The sequence below is a fragment of the Hordeum vulgare genome, chromosome 5H (assembly GCF_904849725.1).
Source record: "Hordeum vulgare subsp. vulgare chromosome 5H, MorexV3_pseudomolecules_assembly, whole genome shotgun sequence".
In the NCBI taxonomy this organism is placed as follows: Eukaryota; Viridiplantae; Streptophyta; class Magnoliopsida; order Poales; family Poaceae; genus Hordeum; species Hordeum vulgare.
This window is the reverse complement of record NC_058522.1, coordinates 573,745,761-573,766,926: the sequence shown is the minus strand read 5'-3', so window position 1 is coordinate 573,766,926 and position 21,166 is coordinate 573,745,761. Positions and strand designations below refer to the sequence as shown.

At 43.4% G+C, this 21,166-nt stretch overlaps 1 protein-coding gene across 1 annotated transcript; it reads left to right on the top strand.

Annotated features, from left to right (window-relative positions):
• Positions 1–666: 666 nt before the first annotated feature.
• LOC123397373 (disease resistance protein RGA5-like) lies at positions 667–10,170 on the top strand. The gene is made up of 7 exons (XM_045091939.1): positions 667–1,676; positions 1,792–4,227; positions 4,347–4,524; positions 4,830–4,897; positions 6,442–6,502; positions 9,131–9,376; positions 10,069–10,170. The coding sequence occupies exons 1-7, from the start codon at positions 667–669 to the stop codon at positions 10,168–10,170; spliced, it is 4,101 nt and encodes a 1,366-aa protein (XP_044947874.1).
• The last annotated feature ends 10,996 nt before the right edge of the window (positions 10,171–21,166 follow it).

The window sequence follows — 21,166 nt, the reverse complement described above, 5'->3', positions numbered from 1 at the left end:
TCTCCATCTTGAAGTCTTTTTTGGGTGTGTGTTTCTTGTTTCCTCGATTCGGGCTTTGAGTGCCAGATGCTTGTAGTTAAGTCTGTTTGTTGAGCTTCTGTTAACACTGTTTATAATGAGTTATGTTGGTATCAGTGGTCTTTTTGATTGATTCGTGTGTTCACGGTGGTCTCGCTAGCTTCTCTGGTATACAAAATGTGGGTATCATGGAAGGTTTCAGGTTTGATAGTTGTGTTATTTTATTAAATCGATGGTAAGCTGAATATGCACTATATTTGTATGTTTAGTCTGTCATTAATTTTAAAAGATACGTAGGAATGTATATCCGATTTGGTATGTACGTCTGAGTTGAACCAACTATAAGATTTTCTTTGAACGGAAGTATCTAACATAGACGCCAGCTATAAAATTTCTGATCTGTCGCTCAATCCTTGCCTGAAATTAAAGATTATTGACCAAAATAATTTTGATGATTTGGATTTATGGGGTGTCTTGAAAAGAACCCCGTATTGTGTTTGCAATTTTTTTTTCAAATTTTTGTAGATAGCTTACCAAAGAACCCCGTATTGTGCTTAGTATATAAAATAGATAAAAATATAATAAATAATAGATAGATGGAAGCATAATACACGCTCTCTCTGATTTGATTTCTCTCTCCAGACAGAGATGGATTCTGCGCTGGCCGTCACCGGCGCCATGGATGCTCCGGTTAGTTCTTCGCTGGCCGACATGGGCGCCATGGAGGCTCCGGTGAGCTCTTGGCTGGCCGACATGGGCTCCATGGATGCTGCAATGAGTTCTTCCCTTGGTGTCACGGGTCCCCTTCTCAGGAAGCTAGATTCGCTGCTGCCTCTCAATTACCGGCTGCGAGGGCTACTCAAGGACAGAGTCGTGCTCCTCAGGGCAGATCTGGAAGAAATAAGTGTCGCCCTTGTGGAGCAGTCAATGGTAGATTCCCCCAATGAGATGGCAAAATACTGGATGAATGAGGTGCGTGAACTTTGCTATGATATCGAGGATTTCATCGATGACATGATGTTGACGCATGCCGATGCCAAGATGAGGTCGGTGCAGAGCTTCAAGGTTGGCCGTGTCAAGATCCCTTGGCTTTCCAATACGGTGAGGCCGTGCACGAGGGCCGCCAAGATCGCAGAACTCAGGGACCTGGTGCGGGAGGCGATTGAACGACATGGAAGGTATCTTGATGGTTGCACCTCGAGTTCTAGATCTCTGTTCACGGTGTACGGCCATATTCCATTCATGTATGCAGAGGCTGCAAACTACCTTGTTGGCATCGACGACGCCAAGACAAAACTTATCAAATGGATTACCGACAAGGAGCAGCATCCAGCAGAGACTACAAACTACCTTGTTGGTGTGAACGACGCAAAGACAAAGCTTATCAAGTGGCTCACCAATGAAAAGGAACAGCAGCTGAAAATGGTGGCCATAACTGGACATGCAGGGGTTGGCAAGACCACGCTTGCAAAACAGCTGTCCCGTGAAATTGGGCAGCAATTCGAGTGCCGTGCTTTTGTGCGGGCATCTCGGAAACCTGACATGAGAAGACTGCTTGAAGGTATCCTCTCTCAAGTTCAGCAGCATCGATGCCCCTCTAATTCCTACACAGTGCAAAACCTCATTGACAATCTAACCAAACATCTCCAGAATAAGAGGTACTGCATTTTACTTTATTATTTCTATAATTAATTTGTAATTATCTTAGTGCTTCTGTAATGATTGTTTCTATAGACACGATAAAATTATAACTATGGATAGTCTCTTTTGCAGATATTTTATTGTAATTGATGATTTGTGGGAAACAACATCGTGGGATATTCTTGCTAGTTCATTCCCGGAAGGTAATAACTGCAGTAGAATAATAGCAACCACAGAAATTGAGGAAGTAGCTCTGGAATGCTGTGATTATCAATCTGATAATATTCTGAAGATGAAACCTCTTGGCGGGGAAGACTCTGGTAAACTGTTACTCAACCTGGTTTTTGGTCCTGAACGTCTGTGCCCTGAACAATTAAAGGGGGCTTTGGACATAATCATAACAAGATGTGCTGGTTTGCCACTAGCAACCATTTGTGTATCTGGTCTTTTAACAACCCAGCCGGACAACCCTAAACTTTGGCAGCATGTGCAGGATTTTTTGTGTTCCAGTTTGAGTACAGATTGTACTTTGGAAGATACACTGCAGGAAGTACTAAAGCTTAGTTACAATAGTCTTCCTCACTATTTGAAGACATGCTTGATGTATCTGAGTGTGTATCCGGAGGGCTGCACAATGTGGAAGTTTGATTTGGTTAAGCAGTGGATAGCAGAAGGTTTCATCTGTGCAGTAGAAGGAATAGACACAGGGGAAGTTGCAGATAGCTATTTTGAAGAGCTTGTCATCAGGGGAATGATCCAACCTGTGGATATCAACTACAGTGGTGAGGTGTTGTCCTGCACACTGCACCATGTTGTACTGGATCTAGTTACACTTGAGTCCACTGAAGAGAGATTTATCACAACATTAGATTACTCACAGACCATCACAGGACATTATAGCAAGGCTCGTTGGCTATCGCTCCACTTCAGCAATCCCAGATACGCAAAGAAACCAACTGGCCTAACACTGTCAAAAGCTCGATCAATTGCCTTTTTTGGAATCCTCAAGTGTGTGCCTACAATTGTGGGATTTAAGCATCTCCGAGTTCTAATCCTGGAGTTTTGGGGTGATCAACAAGGGATCACGAGTTTTGACCTCACAGGAATTTGTAGATTTTTTCAGCTGAGATATTTGAAGATTTCATGTGATGCCAGTGTAGAGGTAGAACTACCAACCCGTATGCGAATGCTGCGATACTTGGAAACACTGATAATTGATGCAGCAGTGTCTGCAGTTCCATCAGATATTGTTCATCTCCCAGGCTTGTTGCATCTCTCTCTTGGAGATAAGACAGATCTACCTGATGAGATTGGTCGCATCAGATCTTTGCGTGCGCTACATTGTTTTGACCTTAGCAGTAACTCTGAAGACAGTGTACTGAGCCTTGGTGATCTGTTAAACCTGCAAGATCTTAACCTCACTTACTGTACAGAAGAGTCAGATGACCATCTGAAGAGAAACCTGGCAGCTCTATCCTCTTCTCTTGGGAAACTTGTGAATCTCAAATCTGTCATTCTGGCTCCTGGTGCTTCAGGAACGGCAATCTACCATGATATGTTGAGCAGCATGTCCTCTCTTCCCCTATTTCTTCAGAGACTTGAGTTGTTGCCCCCCATTTGTATCTTCTCCAGGCTTCCGCAGTGCCTTGGCCAACTCCGCAAACTCTGTATTCTGACAGTTGTTGTTAGTGAGCTGTTGATGGAAGATATGGATATACTGACAGGATTGCCTGCCCTCACTGTTTTCTCACTCTATGTCCGGCAACCCACGGAAGAAAGCATCATCTTCAAAAAAAGGGCATTCCTTGGTCTCAAGTGTTTCAAATACACATGTGGTGTACTGCCCCTCACCTTTCAGGAAGAAGCATTTCCCAATCTTCAGAGGCTCGAGCTAAGTTTCAATGCTCACAGAGGAGAACATTATCATGATTTTCTTTCGGGCATTGGTTACCTGCTAAATCTCAAGGAAATTGCTGGAACGATTGGGGCAGCCACAGGTGCTGAGGAATCTGACAGGAGGGTTGCAGAGTGTGCTTTCATAGATGCCATTCGCAAGCATCCAAGGTTTCATAGTTACGATCACACAAGAAGAGTAGACTCGGTTCAGGAAGAATACTCCTTATCTGACAGGAGGGTTGCAGAGTTTGCTTTCACAGACGCCATTCACAAGCATCCAAGGTTTCCTAGATACGACTACACAAAAAAAGTAGACTTGGTTCACCAAGGATACTACTTAGACCTCACAGGCATTGGTACCATATCACCCAGGTCGTCTTTCCTTAATGCCTGCGCAGCCAGGCAGAGCCGAAAGATCTTGCTCGGTAAAATGGTTGGGCTTGGACTAATGGATTCTGTCAGTGATGAAAACCCCACAACCTTGGGCAGCAGGGAGGCTTCTTTTCTTCGATCTGAGATGAGGATTACTGACAACTTAACTCAGGAGAACAGCTTCTCTGATGAGAGTGGGTGTGAGGAGAGTTTGGCCCCTCATCTGAAAGTGGGCACCATGAGCTTCTGTTGTTTTTGCGGTCAGAAGCTCAAAAAAGGGGAAGCCATCTATATTTACCAGTAAGTGTTCCAGTAAACTAGACGCACCATTGTTATGTTTCTTTTTTTGCTGGTTTAATAGATGTGCAATTGTTTCGATTGCTGTTTAATGGTTTTTTTATCATGTCTTTCAATTGTAGGGGTGACAAAGCCTTCTGCAGCATGGAGTGCAGGCTGCCCTTCTTGGAAAATGACATCCTTCTCGCAAAAAGAAAAGAAAAAAAGGAAGATGGCATCGAAGGTCCCATTTTCCAACATGCTGCCCATGAGCTTTCTGATCTCAGCGGCCCATCCTTTGACATGTTCCAACTGATCCCAGTACAACACGGATCCTAATGGGAAACACTTTCTATGTTTAGGAAGGTACTATCACCCAAAAATATGCCTTGGCTGGACCTAGCTTTGAAGGCGTTTTTACAAAACGCCTCGGTTTGGACCTACCTTTGGCGGCATTTTTCAGAAAAGCCTCCACTTGATCGAGATTTGTGAGGCGTTCGACAAAGATCACCACGGAATTGATTAGGATGTGAGGTGTTTCTCCAAATTGCCTCCAAACTGATCGACGTTCCCCAAAAATCGTCCCAGAATTGCAGGCACTCTGATTGGCTTAGGCGATTATTTAGGCTGCACCGCAGCTGCTGCGGCGGCAAGCGGAAGCGGACAGAGCAGTTGGACAGTTATGGATCGACAAGTGAGAGCAGACTTGCCGTATTGTGGCAAGACAGCTGTAACCTTGAAGACTATATTCCCCTACAGATATACTAGTACATATATGTGCGGTGTACCATCTGGCTAAGTTTGACGACGAAGGCACGAGATCCTCTCATGGCTGCGCCTCTCTTGCCCGCTGCCCAACAACGATGCCACTCTACACGACTGGTGGTGCTCTGCACGACACGACACCCCTAGGCCTATGCACAAGGGATTGGCTTCCGTTGCTTTGCTCGTCCCTTGGATGATTTGGAAGCATCGCAACGGATGCGTGTTTGAGGGTGCAACACCGTCGGTTACCTCCCTGGCGGCTACGATTAAGGAAGAGGCCGGCCTCTGGGCCAGAGCGGGCGCCTTGGGGCTTCGGGCCATCTTGCCACAAACATGGGATGTCCACTAGTGTGCATGTGTTCACCTTGTAAATATGCCTCCTAGGAGGATTGTACTAAACCCCTTCTTTTCAATACAATGAACCGCAAAAGTCTTTTGCGTTTTCTCAAAAAAAAGTTTGACGACGAAAGATTGGTTGCTGGTTTGAACATTGGGGAATGCTTTTCCATCCAGCTTATTTAGTCCCATACTGCTTAAGGAGCAGAAATTTAAAAGGAGAGACGGTAATATCTGCTAAAGAAATCTTCCATGAATTTTTGGAGGAGCCTGAACGATTACTGCTGGGGATTTTATCATTCATTCACAGCATCGTATGGAAAGTACTGTTTCGAAATGTAATCTATTCTGCGTACTTGTCTTTGCACTGACTGACACAGATTTGACTAACATACTGAAGTCAGCTTTCAGCATTACACTTCTGCCATGGAGCTGATGCTTTTTTGTACTGATTTAGTTCGATGCATGGGAGATAATGATATTATAAATAGACCTGCACATGACCACAGCCGTTAAAATGACCTCGAGCCATTAAATCATTCTCCCAGCTCACAGGATCATCAGTTCATCACACAAGTTTACAGAATACCTTTACTGTTCACAAGATAACAAGTTAAAATAATATCCCAGAATAAAATAATATCCAGCTAATGCATTCCAGTAAAACATAACAAACATTGCAGATATCAGGATGCTGGAAATAGCATGGAAGTCATGTTCAGCAATTTATCTCACAAGCTTGAGCACTAAAGAAGAGCGTGGACGGAAAATTTAACAGGGATTGTATTTCCATATTTCTGACTGTTTGTGCTTTTTGGGATGTTATTGTTCAGCAAAGAAGAATCTTTGGAGTCGTGTCCCCCAAAATTTCCACTCGTTGTAGTAGGATGAAACTATTTTTCTGTGATTTACAAATGATGCATCCCCAGTCCTCAAACCCCATAAGCCCAGGCGGTATGACAGGAGCCTTGCTCTTCAGAGTCATACCCACACTGTCTGCGGATGAAACATGAGGATGAACACATGATTAGCGAGAAGGAGCTTCTTGGTAACCGGTTTGACGATCTTTTTTTTATACATATAATATCTCCCTTTGGCTACAAGTCTAAAACAATGGTTTCGATTTTGTTTGATCAGATTCATTTCGTTGCCGAAAGACATGGGGGCACTCAACTGTGGAGCTTTTGTTGCAGGGATTGTAAGGGTGGGAGCTCCAGCTCAAATATCCAAGTCAAACAAACATGTCTTGTTGGATCAAACAATGAATGCCTGAACGTATTTTTGAATCTCTTGTAAGGCGTACTAGACAATGCTGGCTTTCCCGTGGCGGTGACGACACATTTTGTGCCAATGAAAGGCCAGCAGAGGCCCAGTACAACGATCTTGATTAAATTTGCTGAAGAGGTAAAATAGATGAAAGACAGTAGAGTACTAGAGTTTGTGTCCACTGTTTAACATATGGAGCTAACCAGCTTGTTTGAATAAATTGCTCCTTTTCAGGTTATACACCGGGAAGCAGGGCTTGGCTGACACTCAGAGCAACTCTAGCAGACCCCGCATTCGTCCGACCCGCAAAACGTGTTTGCAGTTCGCGTAAAAACGTCTATACGGGATGGTGCGCACGTACGTGAATGCAGACCCCGCATAACGGATCCGTAAAGGAGTATATTCGCGGAATATGCTTTGATGGGGGAAAGCGCGGGCTGAAATGTCCCCCCACCAACCGCTTTCGTTCATATGCGGGGACCGCAGCGGCGAGGTGGAAACCCGCGAATACGCGGGTTGCGGCCGAGATTTTGCCGTGCGGGGTCTGATCGGGCAGGTTTTTTCGCCCCGATCCGCATTTTGACGGTTATTTTCCGGGTCGCGGCGAGATGCGGGGTTTGGTATAGTTGCTCTCATGCCATCAATGTACACCTCACCGCAGAAAATTTCTTTTATCCACCAAGCCAATCTTCTGTTACTTAAGTTACTAGATTTGTTCGTTCCTACCTTGTATGGGAGGATCTCAGAGTCCTTGTTTGCAAATCCTCAAAAACTCTCGGCCCGGCCATGACGTGTTATAGTGAATCTGGACAAGAAATACTGACATGTGCATGAACTGCAAACTCTCACAATGTGCAGCATATATTTTCGAGAGCGGAAGAAGGCCAAAGAAAAAAACAAACATACACAAGCAGAGCATCAGTTTCGGGTTACTAGGTGGATGCAACATTTATGCGCCTCTGTTGTACGCGCTAGCTCTATGCAACCCATACACTCGTACTCTTCTTTCAGTTCAGTTTGTTTGCATGTACAGCAACGGAAACAAGGCAAGGCGTTGGCAAGGTGACGGAGACATGGCCGGCCGAAGCACGGCACACCACATTCTCGGAAGAGCCGGTGCCATGGCGGCATGCACCGTCGTTGAAGCACTTTGCCAGTCCTCGATCGGATGATCGCTGACTAGAAGAAGGATGGTGTCCGCTCGTCCTTGCTTGTTGGAGCGACCCGTCATTGCGGTCCGCTTACCAGCTACGTATACGTAACCAAAATGCAGGTGACATGGGCTGCAGTGCGCACGCGAGCAGTGACGTTGGCCTAACATATTTGGAGTTTGACTGCACGGGTATCCCCATTGGATAATATAATTCAGAGTAGGAAGCAAAAGAGTTTCCTACTTAGGACCGATCGACTCATAAGCGATTGAAGTTTGACTGTTTACAGGGAACCCACATGGGACAATGTAGACTAGTAGCGGGATTCCTTCCTACTTAGAGGTTGCTTGGATCCAAGGAACTAAAATTAGTCTGACTAAAACTAGTCTCTTTAAGAGGTTAAAGTTTCAAACATCCCTGACTAAAGAGAGGCTAAAACTAGTCTTGAGGCAAAAATCTTTTAGTCAGGGGTATCTCTACTAAAATATGCATTAGTTATCTCTCTCCTCATTTAACTCCTCAGACAAGTTCTGGATTGGAGGGTTTGGAGGATAATAAATGCTCATTAACTTGATTTTAGTCTCTTTAGTATTTGGATCCAAGCATGGGTGAGGCTCGCAAGTTTTAGTCTCATTACTTTTAGGCATGAGACTAAAACGTATCCAAGCACCCTCTTAGGGGGTGCTTGGATCCAAGAGACTAAAACTAGTCTGACTAAAACTAGTCTCTTTAAGAAGCTAAAGTTTCAAACATCCCTGACTAAAGAGAGGCTAAAACTAGTCTTGATGCTAAAATCTTTTAGTCAAGGATACCCCTACTAAAATGTGCATTAGTCCTCTCTCTCCTCATTTAACTCCTCATGCAAGTTCTGGATTGGAGGGTTTGGAGGATAATAAATGCTCATTAACTTGATTTTAGTCTCTTTAGTATTTGGATCCAAGCATGGGTGAGGCTCGCAAGTTTTAGTCTCATTACTTTTAGGCATGAGACTAAAACGTATCCAAGCACCCTCTTAGGGGGTGCTTGGATCCAAGAGACTAAAACTAGTCTGACTAAAACTAGTCTCTTTAAGAAGCTAAAGTTTCAAACATCCCTGACTAAAGAGAGGCTAAAACTAGTCTTGATGCTAAAATCTTTTAGTCAAGGATACCCCTACTAAAATGTGCATTAGTCCTCTCTCTCCTCATTTAACTCCTCATGCAAGTTCTGGATTGGAGGGTTTGGAGGATAATAAATGCTCATTAACTTGATTTTAGTCTCTTTAGTATTTGGATCCAAGCATGGGTGAGGCTAGCAAGTTTTAGTCTCATTACTTTTAGTCATGAGACTAAAACGTATCCAAGTACCCTCTTACCGACCACCGCTGCCTACCAGCGAACAACTGGTACATAAACACATGGCAAACACAGCTCGCGCCGTACCAAGGGAGCTTAGAAGGGATGACGCCTATGAAGGTGTACGGATGGGCGGTGTCGCCATGGATGGCCCGGGTCCTCGTCTGCCTAGAGGAGGCCGGCGCCGAGTACGAGTTCGTGCTCATGAGCAGGAGCGGCTTTCCCACTTGCATGGACATGCGTCGCCGCTTTCCCACCTACGCCAGCCCCGTTCAATCTCACCTCCCGCGGTCGCCCACCTGCATCGGGCGAATAGCTTCTGTGCAACATATTTTCCCGTTATTCGCTGGAGAACGACGTCGTTCAATGAAATAGCTCAGAGACGACCGTTGGAATGGTTCAAATAGCCACGGCCCGATACGGCTCTTTTAAGCCCTCAAACAGAAGTAAACTGTTAACAAATTTGGATTATGTGAGCTCGGCTGTTTGAACGCGGGACCCACCAGTCATCCGTTGCTACACGGGACCCACCAGTCACTCGTTGCTGTGTGCCACCTCAGACTGGGACCCACCACTTATTCACGTCAACCTTATCGATTTTATAAGAGGCAGTCTGCCCCTGCTCTCGTGCTCGTGCCCTGTCCCCGACATAACCGTTGCCTCCCTTCCCATGTTCTTGTTCATTCTTCTGCGCACCTTCTTCTTCCTCTTCTCTGGCAATGGTCCACTGCGGTGGCGGTGAGGGATGTCTAGCTCCGCTTCTGGCTCCCAGAAGTCATGGCTGCGTCATGGAGAAGTCCCAATGACTAGATGCCCGGACTGCCCTCGCCTAGATCCATTGAAGCGCTTGACGTGTGTGCGCTCGACGAGGGACAATGTCGGTCGGGAATTTGTCAAATGCGAGAGCGACCCGCATCGTGGGAAGGATGGGAAGGTAGGGCTTGTCTTGATTTGGCGTGATTTTGATTTTGCAGTATGGATTTAGGAATTAGAGTTTTCGTTCCCCTTTTCAGGATTTGAAGGAATGCGGCCATTTTGAGTGGATGAATAAGTACATTCGGGATCGATGGTTTCAAGTTAAAGTGCTGCCCCCAATTCAGGGACTTCCAATTTAGGCGGCTCCCATCTTGTCTGCTGTGGAGGAGGAGATCTCAAACGGGCACAGAGCCGATCGTCCATTGGAGGATTTTTTGGTGAAGAGGGAGTTGCAGAAATTGAACAAGCAGTTGAGCCAGATTGTGGAATTGAAAAACAGTCAAACATGATGGCCGGAGCATTTTATCTTTATGTGTTTTTAAATGGTGTCATTGCTTATTTGGTGTTTCTTTGTTTTTCGGATTAGGAATTTTGATTTAGGAGTTGTTTGTAAGATGAACTATGTTATGAATTCGAATAAATTAGCTCTAAATGTTTGCAGTCGAAATCGAAAGCGTATAAATTCAGGTGGAAATTAGCTCTGAATTCAGTTAACACCTCGAACAGGTTCAATTAGTCATTTCTGATAAAGAAAAACCGACAAGTTCATGGGTCTGTTGTTGGGCCAAGCCGTGAGTACTCACTTAAATTAAGTGAAGGAAAAAAAGAATTTCGTGTTGGAAAAAAAAGGTGGGAAAGGTTGGCTAAGTGGATGACACGCGTTCGATCAGAGCAAATGTTGCTTGACACGTTATTGTTGGCTAAATCATTATTAGCCGTGTTGGAATGTTAGCTAAATGTTTTATAACGTGTTCGACCGAAAAGCTGGGTTGAATGAAATATTGTGGGCTAAACATTATGGTGTGTCGTGTTGGCTAAATAAAATATTGTTGTGCTGGCTCAAAAAATAATGTGTCAAGTTAAAAGAAATGTCTACTTGGCTCAAACATAGGCGTGTACGATGTCAAGTTTTGATGTGTACATGTCAAGTTTTGGTGTGTACATAGAAGTGGTTTATTAAAGTTTTGAAGGTGTGTGTAGGATGTGTTTTGAAGTGGGAGATAGATCCATTCATGCATACGAGTACCATTACTAGATAGAACAGTACACATCAATATAATAGATAGTACCATATTATATAGATAGATAGATCCATTTATATAGATCGATAGTACCAATATTACAACTTATATATATAGATAGTAGCATTACAACCTTAGATAAGATAGATAGTAGCATTACAACTTATATAGATAATACCATTACAACCCTAGATAAGATAACACACGACACCTAACACCACCGGCTTGCTTGCTTGCTCCAAGGCCAACTCCTTCACTCTCGTCGTACGGGAGGGTGTGCATGTGACCATCGGCGGGGAAGGAGCTGTCGAAATCCATGAAGATGTTGTAGTTGGTGAATGCGATGAACTCGCATCCACACCAAAAAACACGGCCGAGGAGTTCTACGGCGACAGAAATCTTCTGTCGTCTCTTGAGCTTGCGTTGGTTTTTCCCTTGAAGAGGAAAGGGTGATGCAGCATAGGAACAGTAAGTATTTTCCTCAGTTTGAGAACCAAGGTATCAATCCAGTAGGAGAATCGCGTCAAGTCTAGAGTACCTGCACAAACACAAAAGAGCTTGCACCCAACGCTATAAAGGGGTTGTTAATCCCTTCAAGATTGATTGCAAAGTGAGATCTGAAGGCGGAAAGTGCAACGAAGTAAAAGTATAAGGCTAAAAATATGGTGTGAAGTAGACCCGGGGGCCATAGTGTTCACTAGAGGCTTCTCTCAAAATAGCAAATATTACGGTGGGTGAACAAATTACTGTCGAGCAATTGATAGAACCGAGCAAAGTCATGACGATATCTAAGGCAATGATCATACATATAGGTATCACGTCCGAGACAAGTAGACCGATACTTTCTGCATCTACTACTATTACTCCACACATCGACCGCTATCCAGCATGCATCTAGTGTATTGAGTTCATGACGAATAGAGTAACGCCTTAAGTAAGATGACATGATGTAGAGGGATAAACTCAAACCAATGAGAAAACCCCATCTTTTTACCCTTGATGGCAACAACACGATGCATGCCTCGCTACCCCTTCTGTCACTGAGTGAGGTCACCGCACGGTATGAACCCAAAACCAAGCACTTCTCCCATTGCAAGAATCATAGATCAAGCTGGCCAAACAAAACCCACAACTCGAAGAGAATTATATGGATATAAAATCATGCATAAGAGAGATCAGAAGAAACTCAAATAAGATTCATAGATAATATGATAATAAATCCACAATTCATCGGATCTCGAAAACACACCGCAAAAGAAGATTCATGGGATCTTGCGGAGACAGAAGCTTGCGGCAGCGGAAAAGTATTTTTGTGGCTCTCTTGATTTTTTCTGGGATTTTAGGGAATATATAGGCGAAATACCTAGGGCAGCGGAGGCCCAGGGAGCCCACGAGCCTGGGAGGCGCGGCCCCCCTGGCTGCGCCATGAGGGCTTGTGGGGTCCCTGGTGACCCTCTGCCTTGGTTCTCAAGTCTCCCGATCGTCTTCTGTTTTGGAAAAAATCTTTTCGGAAGTTTTATCCCGTTTGGACTCCGTTTAAAATCCTCCTCTGAAAAGGGTCAAAAACACGGAAAAAACAGGAACTGGCGCTTGGCACTGAGTTAATAAGTTAGTCCCAAAAAAGATATAAAAGGCATACAAAACATCCAAAGTTTGACAAGATAATAGCATGGAACTATCAAAAATTATAGATACGTTGGAGATGTATCAAGGAGGTGGTGGGCGTCTAAGGAGTTGGTGAACCTGACGGTAAGCCCGATAGGATAGCCGTTGTTAGTAATCTCTTCGACTCAGAACATGACTGGAGAGCCCCTCGGGAGGTGGCGGTAGCCAGCGACGAGGAAGTACTCCGTCAGCCCCCTTGCACCCATCCACCTCGAGATCGCCCACACCCGTAGGGTGTTCTCCACCCGGACGTTGGCTGGGAAGAGCCTCTCGGGGACGGTGCGTGGCGTACGGTAGGTAGGCCCGGTGAACTGCATCTTCGCTTCGCTTCGACCGTGGATCTTGGGACGGCTTGTGGTGAAGAAGGGGTTGGGTGGGCAGATGGGAGATGAAGGAGAGTGAGAGGAATTGGGTCTGCTTAAATATCTGAGGTGCACCGTTTTGTTTTCGTCTCCATCGTGGTAGTAATGGCATGGGAAACGCGCAATGTGGCATCGAGCTAGCCATTGTGTGCACATGCATGACAACGGGTGGGAAAGGAGCAATGTGGCATTGTAGTAGTAATGCCAACGACCGGCGTCGCATAGTAGCCATTAAAACGCGTCGATGGATGAGCTTCTACATGCCTGTTGCGACGACCGAGAATCCAAGAATAGCCATAATGCGATGATGCATGGCCATGCATGCATGCAACGTCGAGAGCTGCGCAGGGCTACGCACGCATGCATGCTTTCGATGCCTACTCTCAGTGCGATTTCCATCGGTCCAACGGCTGGGTCACTTTTAATTAAGCCCAACAATGTATCACAGGTCGGCTCAATCATATCCAATGTAAAATATGGGGCTAAAACGATCAGCCAATGAAAGCACAACCCGCGGATCTATGACGTGGCTTCTGATCCAGACCTTTGCTTCAGTTCACATCCATCCAATGGACTAGAATGATGCTTATTATAATATCCAACAATTTCGAATCAGCCAATCATAGTGCAGCCCGCGAATCGCTGACCTATCCCTAGTGCCTGATCCAGACCGTCCATTCACAGCGATCCAATGGCCCGAAGGGGTGCAAGATTTTGATGGGGTTTTGAGGGGTTTTCAAGGGTTAGGGTTGAGCATAACTAATTCCAAAAAAATCAAAAAACTATAAAACTTGTGCCAATCATCGTTCTATGTGACTAAGTTGCTAGGAAAAATAAAAAACTTGGACTACGAATATTTTCGTGAAAAAACCTTCACAAAAGATGGCTATCAAGAACGAGGTTGTACGGTTTTCAAGGGTTAGGTTTGAGCATAACTAATTCAAAAAAAAATTGTGTCAATCATCGTTCTATGTGACTAAGTTGCTAGGAAAAATAAGAAACTTGGACTACGGATATTTTCGTGAAAAAACCTTCACAAAAGATGGCTATCAAGAACTAGGTTGTAGGGTTTTCAAGAGAAGTGAGGTAGGGTTTAGTGTTAAACATGTCATACTTTATCAAAACGATCCCATATCAAGAAGGACTCTTATAGACACACACCATATGTCAAGCTTCCTTTTTTGGCTCATTTAGAGAAGGTAAAAAAACTTGCTTACAGATGGGTTTGTTTTCCCTAGCTTTGGAGGGGTTTGGAGCTCATTTGGAGCACATTTTTCATATCCAAAGTTTCACATAATATACGCCCCGATTAATCAACTAACATGCATAATACTCGAGAAATCATTGAAACACCAATACCACATACAAAATAACTTCAAATTTGAATTTCGGCTCAAAATTGAATTTTGGATCAAATTTGAATTTTGGCTCAAATTTAAATGGTGTCTCAAACTTGAATAGTATTACAAAAATACATATGATTTCAAAGTAAAAATACCATTACACATATCCAGGCAAGGTTTTATTTCTACAGTATAGTACTGATACACAAGTTTGAACAATTTTTCACTTCAGCTTCTTCTTACCACTCGTTTTCTTCTTCTTTTTACGAGTGCTTATTTTTATTGTACAACACTCAGTTCACTCAAGCTCTTTGTTTTCTTCACTGGACTGCCTGGAACAACAGTTTGACCCTCATTTTGCACCACAATAGTTGCAGTATCATCGGGCCCATTATCATTAGTTGGCAACACAACTTCCAATATAGGCTCAGTTAGCACTACATGAGCTGGAATATCATTAGTTGGCAACTCAACTTCCAACATAGGCTGAGGTTGCACAACATCAGCTGGAATATCTTCACATGTACCTATATCTTCAGTTGGCACCACAACATCGAAATCTTGCTCATTTTGCAGCAGCACATCCAAGTCTTGCTCATTTTGCACCACACCATCCAAGTCTGGTTCAATGGGACCGCCCGGTTCAATGTGCATTGTTTCACCAAAAATTCTCTTTTTTCTACAACCATTGCCTCTTGCCTTTTTCTTTGGCCAGCAATCTTCAACAACGAGGGGCTCACCTGCACGCTTCCTCCTAAAAAAATAAAATCTGAATTTTCCTGGCACAACTTGCATCTATTTTTGTTACCTTTTTGGGACCTTTTTGGATTTGCATCCTTCTTTCCCTTCCACTTTTTACTACTCCCACCTTTCTCAAACCATGCCTTGAATCTACTCTAGTTTTGGCCTGCCAGCCTTTCTTTTTGTTAGGGGAGGACACATAGAAAATTCAGTTTCCACTTCAAGCCACTGAGACTGATCTATAAGTGTTGGAATTGGAGTTGCACATGCAGCCTTGAATCTTGCTACTGAGTAATATTCGTGCAAATATGGGTGCATGTTTAACTTCGGTCGGGAGGCCAAGAAAAGTATGGCATGATCACATGGTTTCCTAGTGTGTTGCCACTCCAAACAAGTGCAATCATGCATTGCAGTGTTAACAACATGCCTTCTATCAGTTTTGGTATCTCTAACTTCAGCACCCCACACAAAAGATTTTTCAACAGATAAATGTGTAAGAATTCTGCTCCTGTTGTACCACTGCACGAATCTTATCCCCTTGTAAACAATCACCAATCCTTCTTCCCAATTCCCACAAGCGCATGATCATGATCCTGATTTGGTCAACCATGTCATGCACATGCAAGCTTTTTAACTGCTTCACCTTGTTGTTAAAACTTTCTGCCAAGTTGTTGTTGATATGATCACACTTTATGGAAGTGTTAAATTGTGACATATACCATAATAGAGAATGGTAGGTGTTCATTCATGGACCAAACTCAGGGCATCTTCTCATTATCTTACCAAGATGATATGAATGTGTTTGTTTAGTGTAAGATCTTGCTGCTGGCCACATGCGACCAAATTTTTTCCCTCTGAATTTTTTGATCAAATTCATCCACATATGGCCGAAGCACTCCCTGTGCTCACAATGGGGGAAACATTCTTGACTGCGTTTTCTAGCCCTTTGCATGTATCTGTGTGGACTGCCAAAGGTGACACTGGCCCTATGCATCTTTTCAATTACATCATGAACCATGTCCATGAGACCTTTGTCTCTGACTGAAACAAGCCAATAGCAACAGGGAACATCCAGTTGTGTCCATCTAAAGCATTGCAAGCTGCCAATTGACCATTCCACTTACCAGTCAAAAACGATGAGTCTATGCTCAAATATGGAAGGCACCCTGCCTTGAAGGCATCGACGCAAGGCTTTAAAGCCACAAAAAACTTAGAGAAAAGGACTCTACCATCCTCTGTTACCTCAATATCTATCTCCACAACACTGCGAGGTGACCTCTTCTCCACCTCTGCTTTGAAATTGTAAAGCATACTAAAAGTATTTGCCCAGTCACCATATAATTGTTTCATTGCCCTTTGTTTTCCTTCCACACTGTGTTATATTTCACCTTAATGGGGTACTGCTTTTCCAAGTCTACCTTAAGTTTCTTTGCAGTAGTGTTTGGTTTCTTGGCTAAAATAAGAGTGATCTTTTCTACAATCCAAAGTTGTGATGTCATGGTTGATACTCTCTGTGAACTTGTAATACAAGTATGTTGGTGTGGGATTTGATTGACCCTAATGGTACTTCCATCAGGCTTGACACTTCCATAAAAACTTCTGGATCTTGCATAAAACTTCTTTCTATCAGTCCACTTAGTCTTGGCATCAAACTCATGTTTGTCTGCATAAGTCTTGAAACACATCCTAAACTCATCCATGTTTGGGAACAACTTCCCTACTGCAATACCAGGGTTTTCCATGTCATACACATTTACCAACTCATCATCATATGCATCATCTACATCATCTGCAACATCTTCCATCAGCTATCCATCCACATCTTCATATGTGTCTCTGTTAGCATCAATAGGCATACTAGATTCACCATTGTCCTCCTTATCTTCATCAGCTACTGGAATGCCCATTTTTTTGGCCATCTTAGTGTCATCCATTGGTGCAATGATTAAATCAGTTGGGTCATTTAATTCTACTGAATTCCAATCAACAGAAACAACCATTACAACACCATGAGAGCCCTCTTGTGCATCAACCCCCTAAGGTAATACTGTCACTTCACCCGTACACATGGACATTATATGCCTCTCTGAAGCCCAATCATCATCTACCATCTGTGAAGCTAACTTTGAGGGCACATATCCAACCATAGAATCTGATTTCATATCAACGAGCTCTGCATGAAACATAGTCTGTTTGGTTGTCCAGCCATCTTGTCAATCGATTTCATCAACCATCTCTTTGACATCCTCAATTCTCACATACTCTCCTTTCTAATTATCAAACCGGAACAATGCTACCTCTTTCTCTCGACCCCAAAAAATGCTCTCCCCAATTTTTTCCACAACATTCTTCACAACCTTCTCTTCCATGCTCTGTAGGTCTTGTGGATCAATCTCTGCAAAATAAACCTCCCACTTCACAATTGTATCTCTCTCTATGTCCCGCACGCTACCATTACCTAGCTTCACCTTAGAAGGAAGGAATTCAACTGTGAAATCGAAGGACCGAGCACCATCGCCCCTGTTTGTCAATGGCGGGCTGTGTTAGCTAGCGGAAGCAGACGGGGCACAAATCGCATAGGTTGGAAAGGATGCACAATAAGGGATTACCTAGTCGATGTGGTTGTCTCTGGCGGCTCCATCACGGTCATCCCCCCTCCCCCCACCCAAATCTGGATCAAATCGACCAAAAACAAAGGGAAACAGAGGCGATGCGGTGAGATCTAACTCAACACGAAGGGGAACGGGACAAGGGTTCCAGATTCACTCACCACAGCCGCCACCATCGTCGATAACGAAATCTCCGCCGCTGCTATCACCGAGAACAGAAGCTGTGGCGCCGTCATCGGCTCACCGTCGAGAATGAAGAGGAGGGGGGTGGGAGCAACGATACTCACCTGATGCACTGCCAACTGGGGCTCGTAACTAGATGCAAGGCCAAGTGGGACCCACGTGTCTTAAACATAACCTCACCCCCGTTGACGACCATTTTAATCGCCCGAGTGGAAATTGGCTATTTGGGCTTCTGAAATGTAGCACTAGAGCTATTTTGCTTCAACTACGTCGCACTCGATACAAATTGCCTCAAAGGTATCGCACATGAGCTATTGGCCCCACCTGCGCCACCCGCGATCGCCCACCAGCGTCGCCCACCTTTGCCGCCCACTGCTGCCAACCGATTCCTCCAATTTCGTCCGCTTTGGCCGCCCGCGCGTGGACAATTTCGGCCACTCCCACCTGTGGATAATTGTTGTGGCTACTGGAGAACCTGCAAAGATAATTGCTGAATTAAGTTGAGTGGAGTTGTCATGTTGAACTATTGCAATGTTGATAGAAAAAAATTTGGTGTTCTTGATGCATTCAGATTTTGGAAAATTTCAATCATTGTTTGATCCAGATTTTGGATGCTCTTGATGCATTAAAATTCTGTAAATTCAAATCAGTGTACTCTGAACAAGTGTTGAAATGTTGCGATGAGTGTGAGAAAGAGAAACTCGTCCTGCTACTGGATTGATTGCATCAAGAGCATTGACTGTACTTAATTCAGAAGTGTGCAAACAAACAAATGCAGAGATCTATATAAACAACATTTCTTCTTCTGAATAAACAACAATGTTTCTGAAGTTGGGTTAAATCTATCAAAGTCCAATGCATCCACATGACCAAAACAAAGGGTACGAAAGTAGTGAAACTGATATATCTGTTGAAGGCGATCCCACCGGTCCTATTTATTAAGTTGCAATGTCGAGTATCTTTCGACTCCAAAGAGTAGTATAAGTTGGAAAATGGAGATTTGCCTGTGGCATTGGCCGTTAGAGCTAAACTTGCAGGGTATTCTGGAGTGATTCAGTTAGAGATGAACTTGTCAAGATTCAGTTAGAGCCACTACTTGAAAAATCGAGTAGTGGTCACTATTCACAGCTTCTGCTTGTCAAGATAATTCAGCAAATTGAAAACAGCAGTGGGGTTTCAATACGAGTTATACAAAAGTGGGGTTTGCATATTAGGGTGTTTCTCATTTTGGCACTAGCTACGAGTAATTCTTATCTCAATCATTTTGGGTAAAAATGGGAGCAGACCAATAAAAAAGGGAGCAAAGCAAAAAATGGTATTGTGGGTAGGTCAGACATCCAAAATGACTCTACCATCCAAACTGGTATGAATGTGACCATGTCTATCCTATTATAGATCAACCATCTAATGTAGATACTCCAATAAATGTAGTAACCGCCAATCAGTTTACTAGATACTCCAATCAATTTATGGAGTAATCGCCAATCAGTTTATGGAGTAGTCACCAATCAGTTTTCTAGTACAACGTCCTTTGCTTCCTCTGGTTCCATGTAGAAGAATAGGTTAACCTACAAAAGTTAAATTGTTGTGACACTGAATTTAGCCATGTTTTGACACTGAATTTACAATATGTTTTCTTCAACTCCTGCTCACTTTCAAGGAATTCTAGCTTGCCACAATACGTGCTCACTTTTCAAATCAGAGTACACAGACCTTATATTAGCAATATTTAATTTACCACTGTTCCAGTACAGAGACCTTATATTAGCAATATTTAATTTACCACTGTTGGAACCTGAATTTTGTTCACAGGTTATACAACACAAGTAAAACAAGTCTATGCATCTTCTTGCAACCAAGTGTATGCATTGGTTAGTTTTAACTGCATGACTCTGCTTTCCATGATCGGTTCTAGGTGCAGTCAATAAAAGGACATAAACCAATGAGCTAGTTAGAACTTCTCTAGTGTTGTTCATCCATCCATCATCATCATAAACAAAAACATGTGGGGAGGGAATCAAAATAACCAGACTTGGGCAAGATTTCAGATTTGATAATAAAGATCAAAATTTTAGACTAGGGCATGAGGAGGAGGACCTGTAGACTTGCAGACAACTTGCACAGTAGGAGTATCTGGAGGAGGAGGAGGAGCCTCGGATGTTGAGGTGGAGCCGCCCCTGACTTCGGCCAGCAGCCGCCATCTTCTTCCACTATCTATCTCCGCAGCAGCCGACATCGTCTTCTTCCACCCTTTACCTCCGCAGCAGCCGTCGTCGTCTTCTTCCACCGTCGAACTCTGCACTAGTCGCTCGGTAGCTGGTGGATGAGGAGCTCGAGCACGAGGAACGCTCGCACTATATTGTCGCCATGCCTCCCGATCGAGCGCCAACTCGTCATCATGCCTTTACATCGAGCGCCGCCTCATCGAAGAAGAATTTTTTTTAACCGGCACAAAGTCATGGAGGGAGAGGAGGAGCTGCACGGGGAAGTGAAGCAACACGATGTCATGGAGTAGGGAGATGAGCTCAATGACGCGACCCAGGTGGTTGGGAGAGGTACAATAGTGTGACGCAGATGAGCGTAGTGCGTCACAGAGGGGAATAACACAACGTTGGAAAGCTGTGTGGAGGGGAGCGACATGATAAGGGATTGCGGGTTGCGTCTGCATAAATTGGAGGGGGTTTAAAAAATACGATGAGTACAAACTTTTTCGGACGAAGGGAGTATTTTATATTAAAATATTATACTTAATATACTATTGTGTTTAGAATTATATTTTTTATTACGTATTTGGGATATAAAAAACAAAGTTAAATATTAATTGTATTATTTAATTATTATATTTTTGTGATGTATATTATTAAAAAATACCATGTGACGCTGAATTCAATTTCTACTTTGTAACATTTTTTTTATTTTGTTGATACTTGTATATTATGTAGTTTATACATATTTATGTTTGATATGTCTAAAACATATGATTTAACAAATATTGTAATAGTATGGTTATATTATATGATTAGGAAAACTTATTTCTAGAAAATTCGTATAAACATGTGATTTAACAAATATTGTAACTATATTTGAGCACACATGAACCATGTACCTATATTTATCAAACCATATTGCTAGATGTAGTGAGATATATCCATATAGTCTTTTTATTAAAGACTAGTAAATATGTTTGTGGGTTGCAACGGGAGAAAGAAAA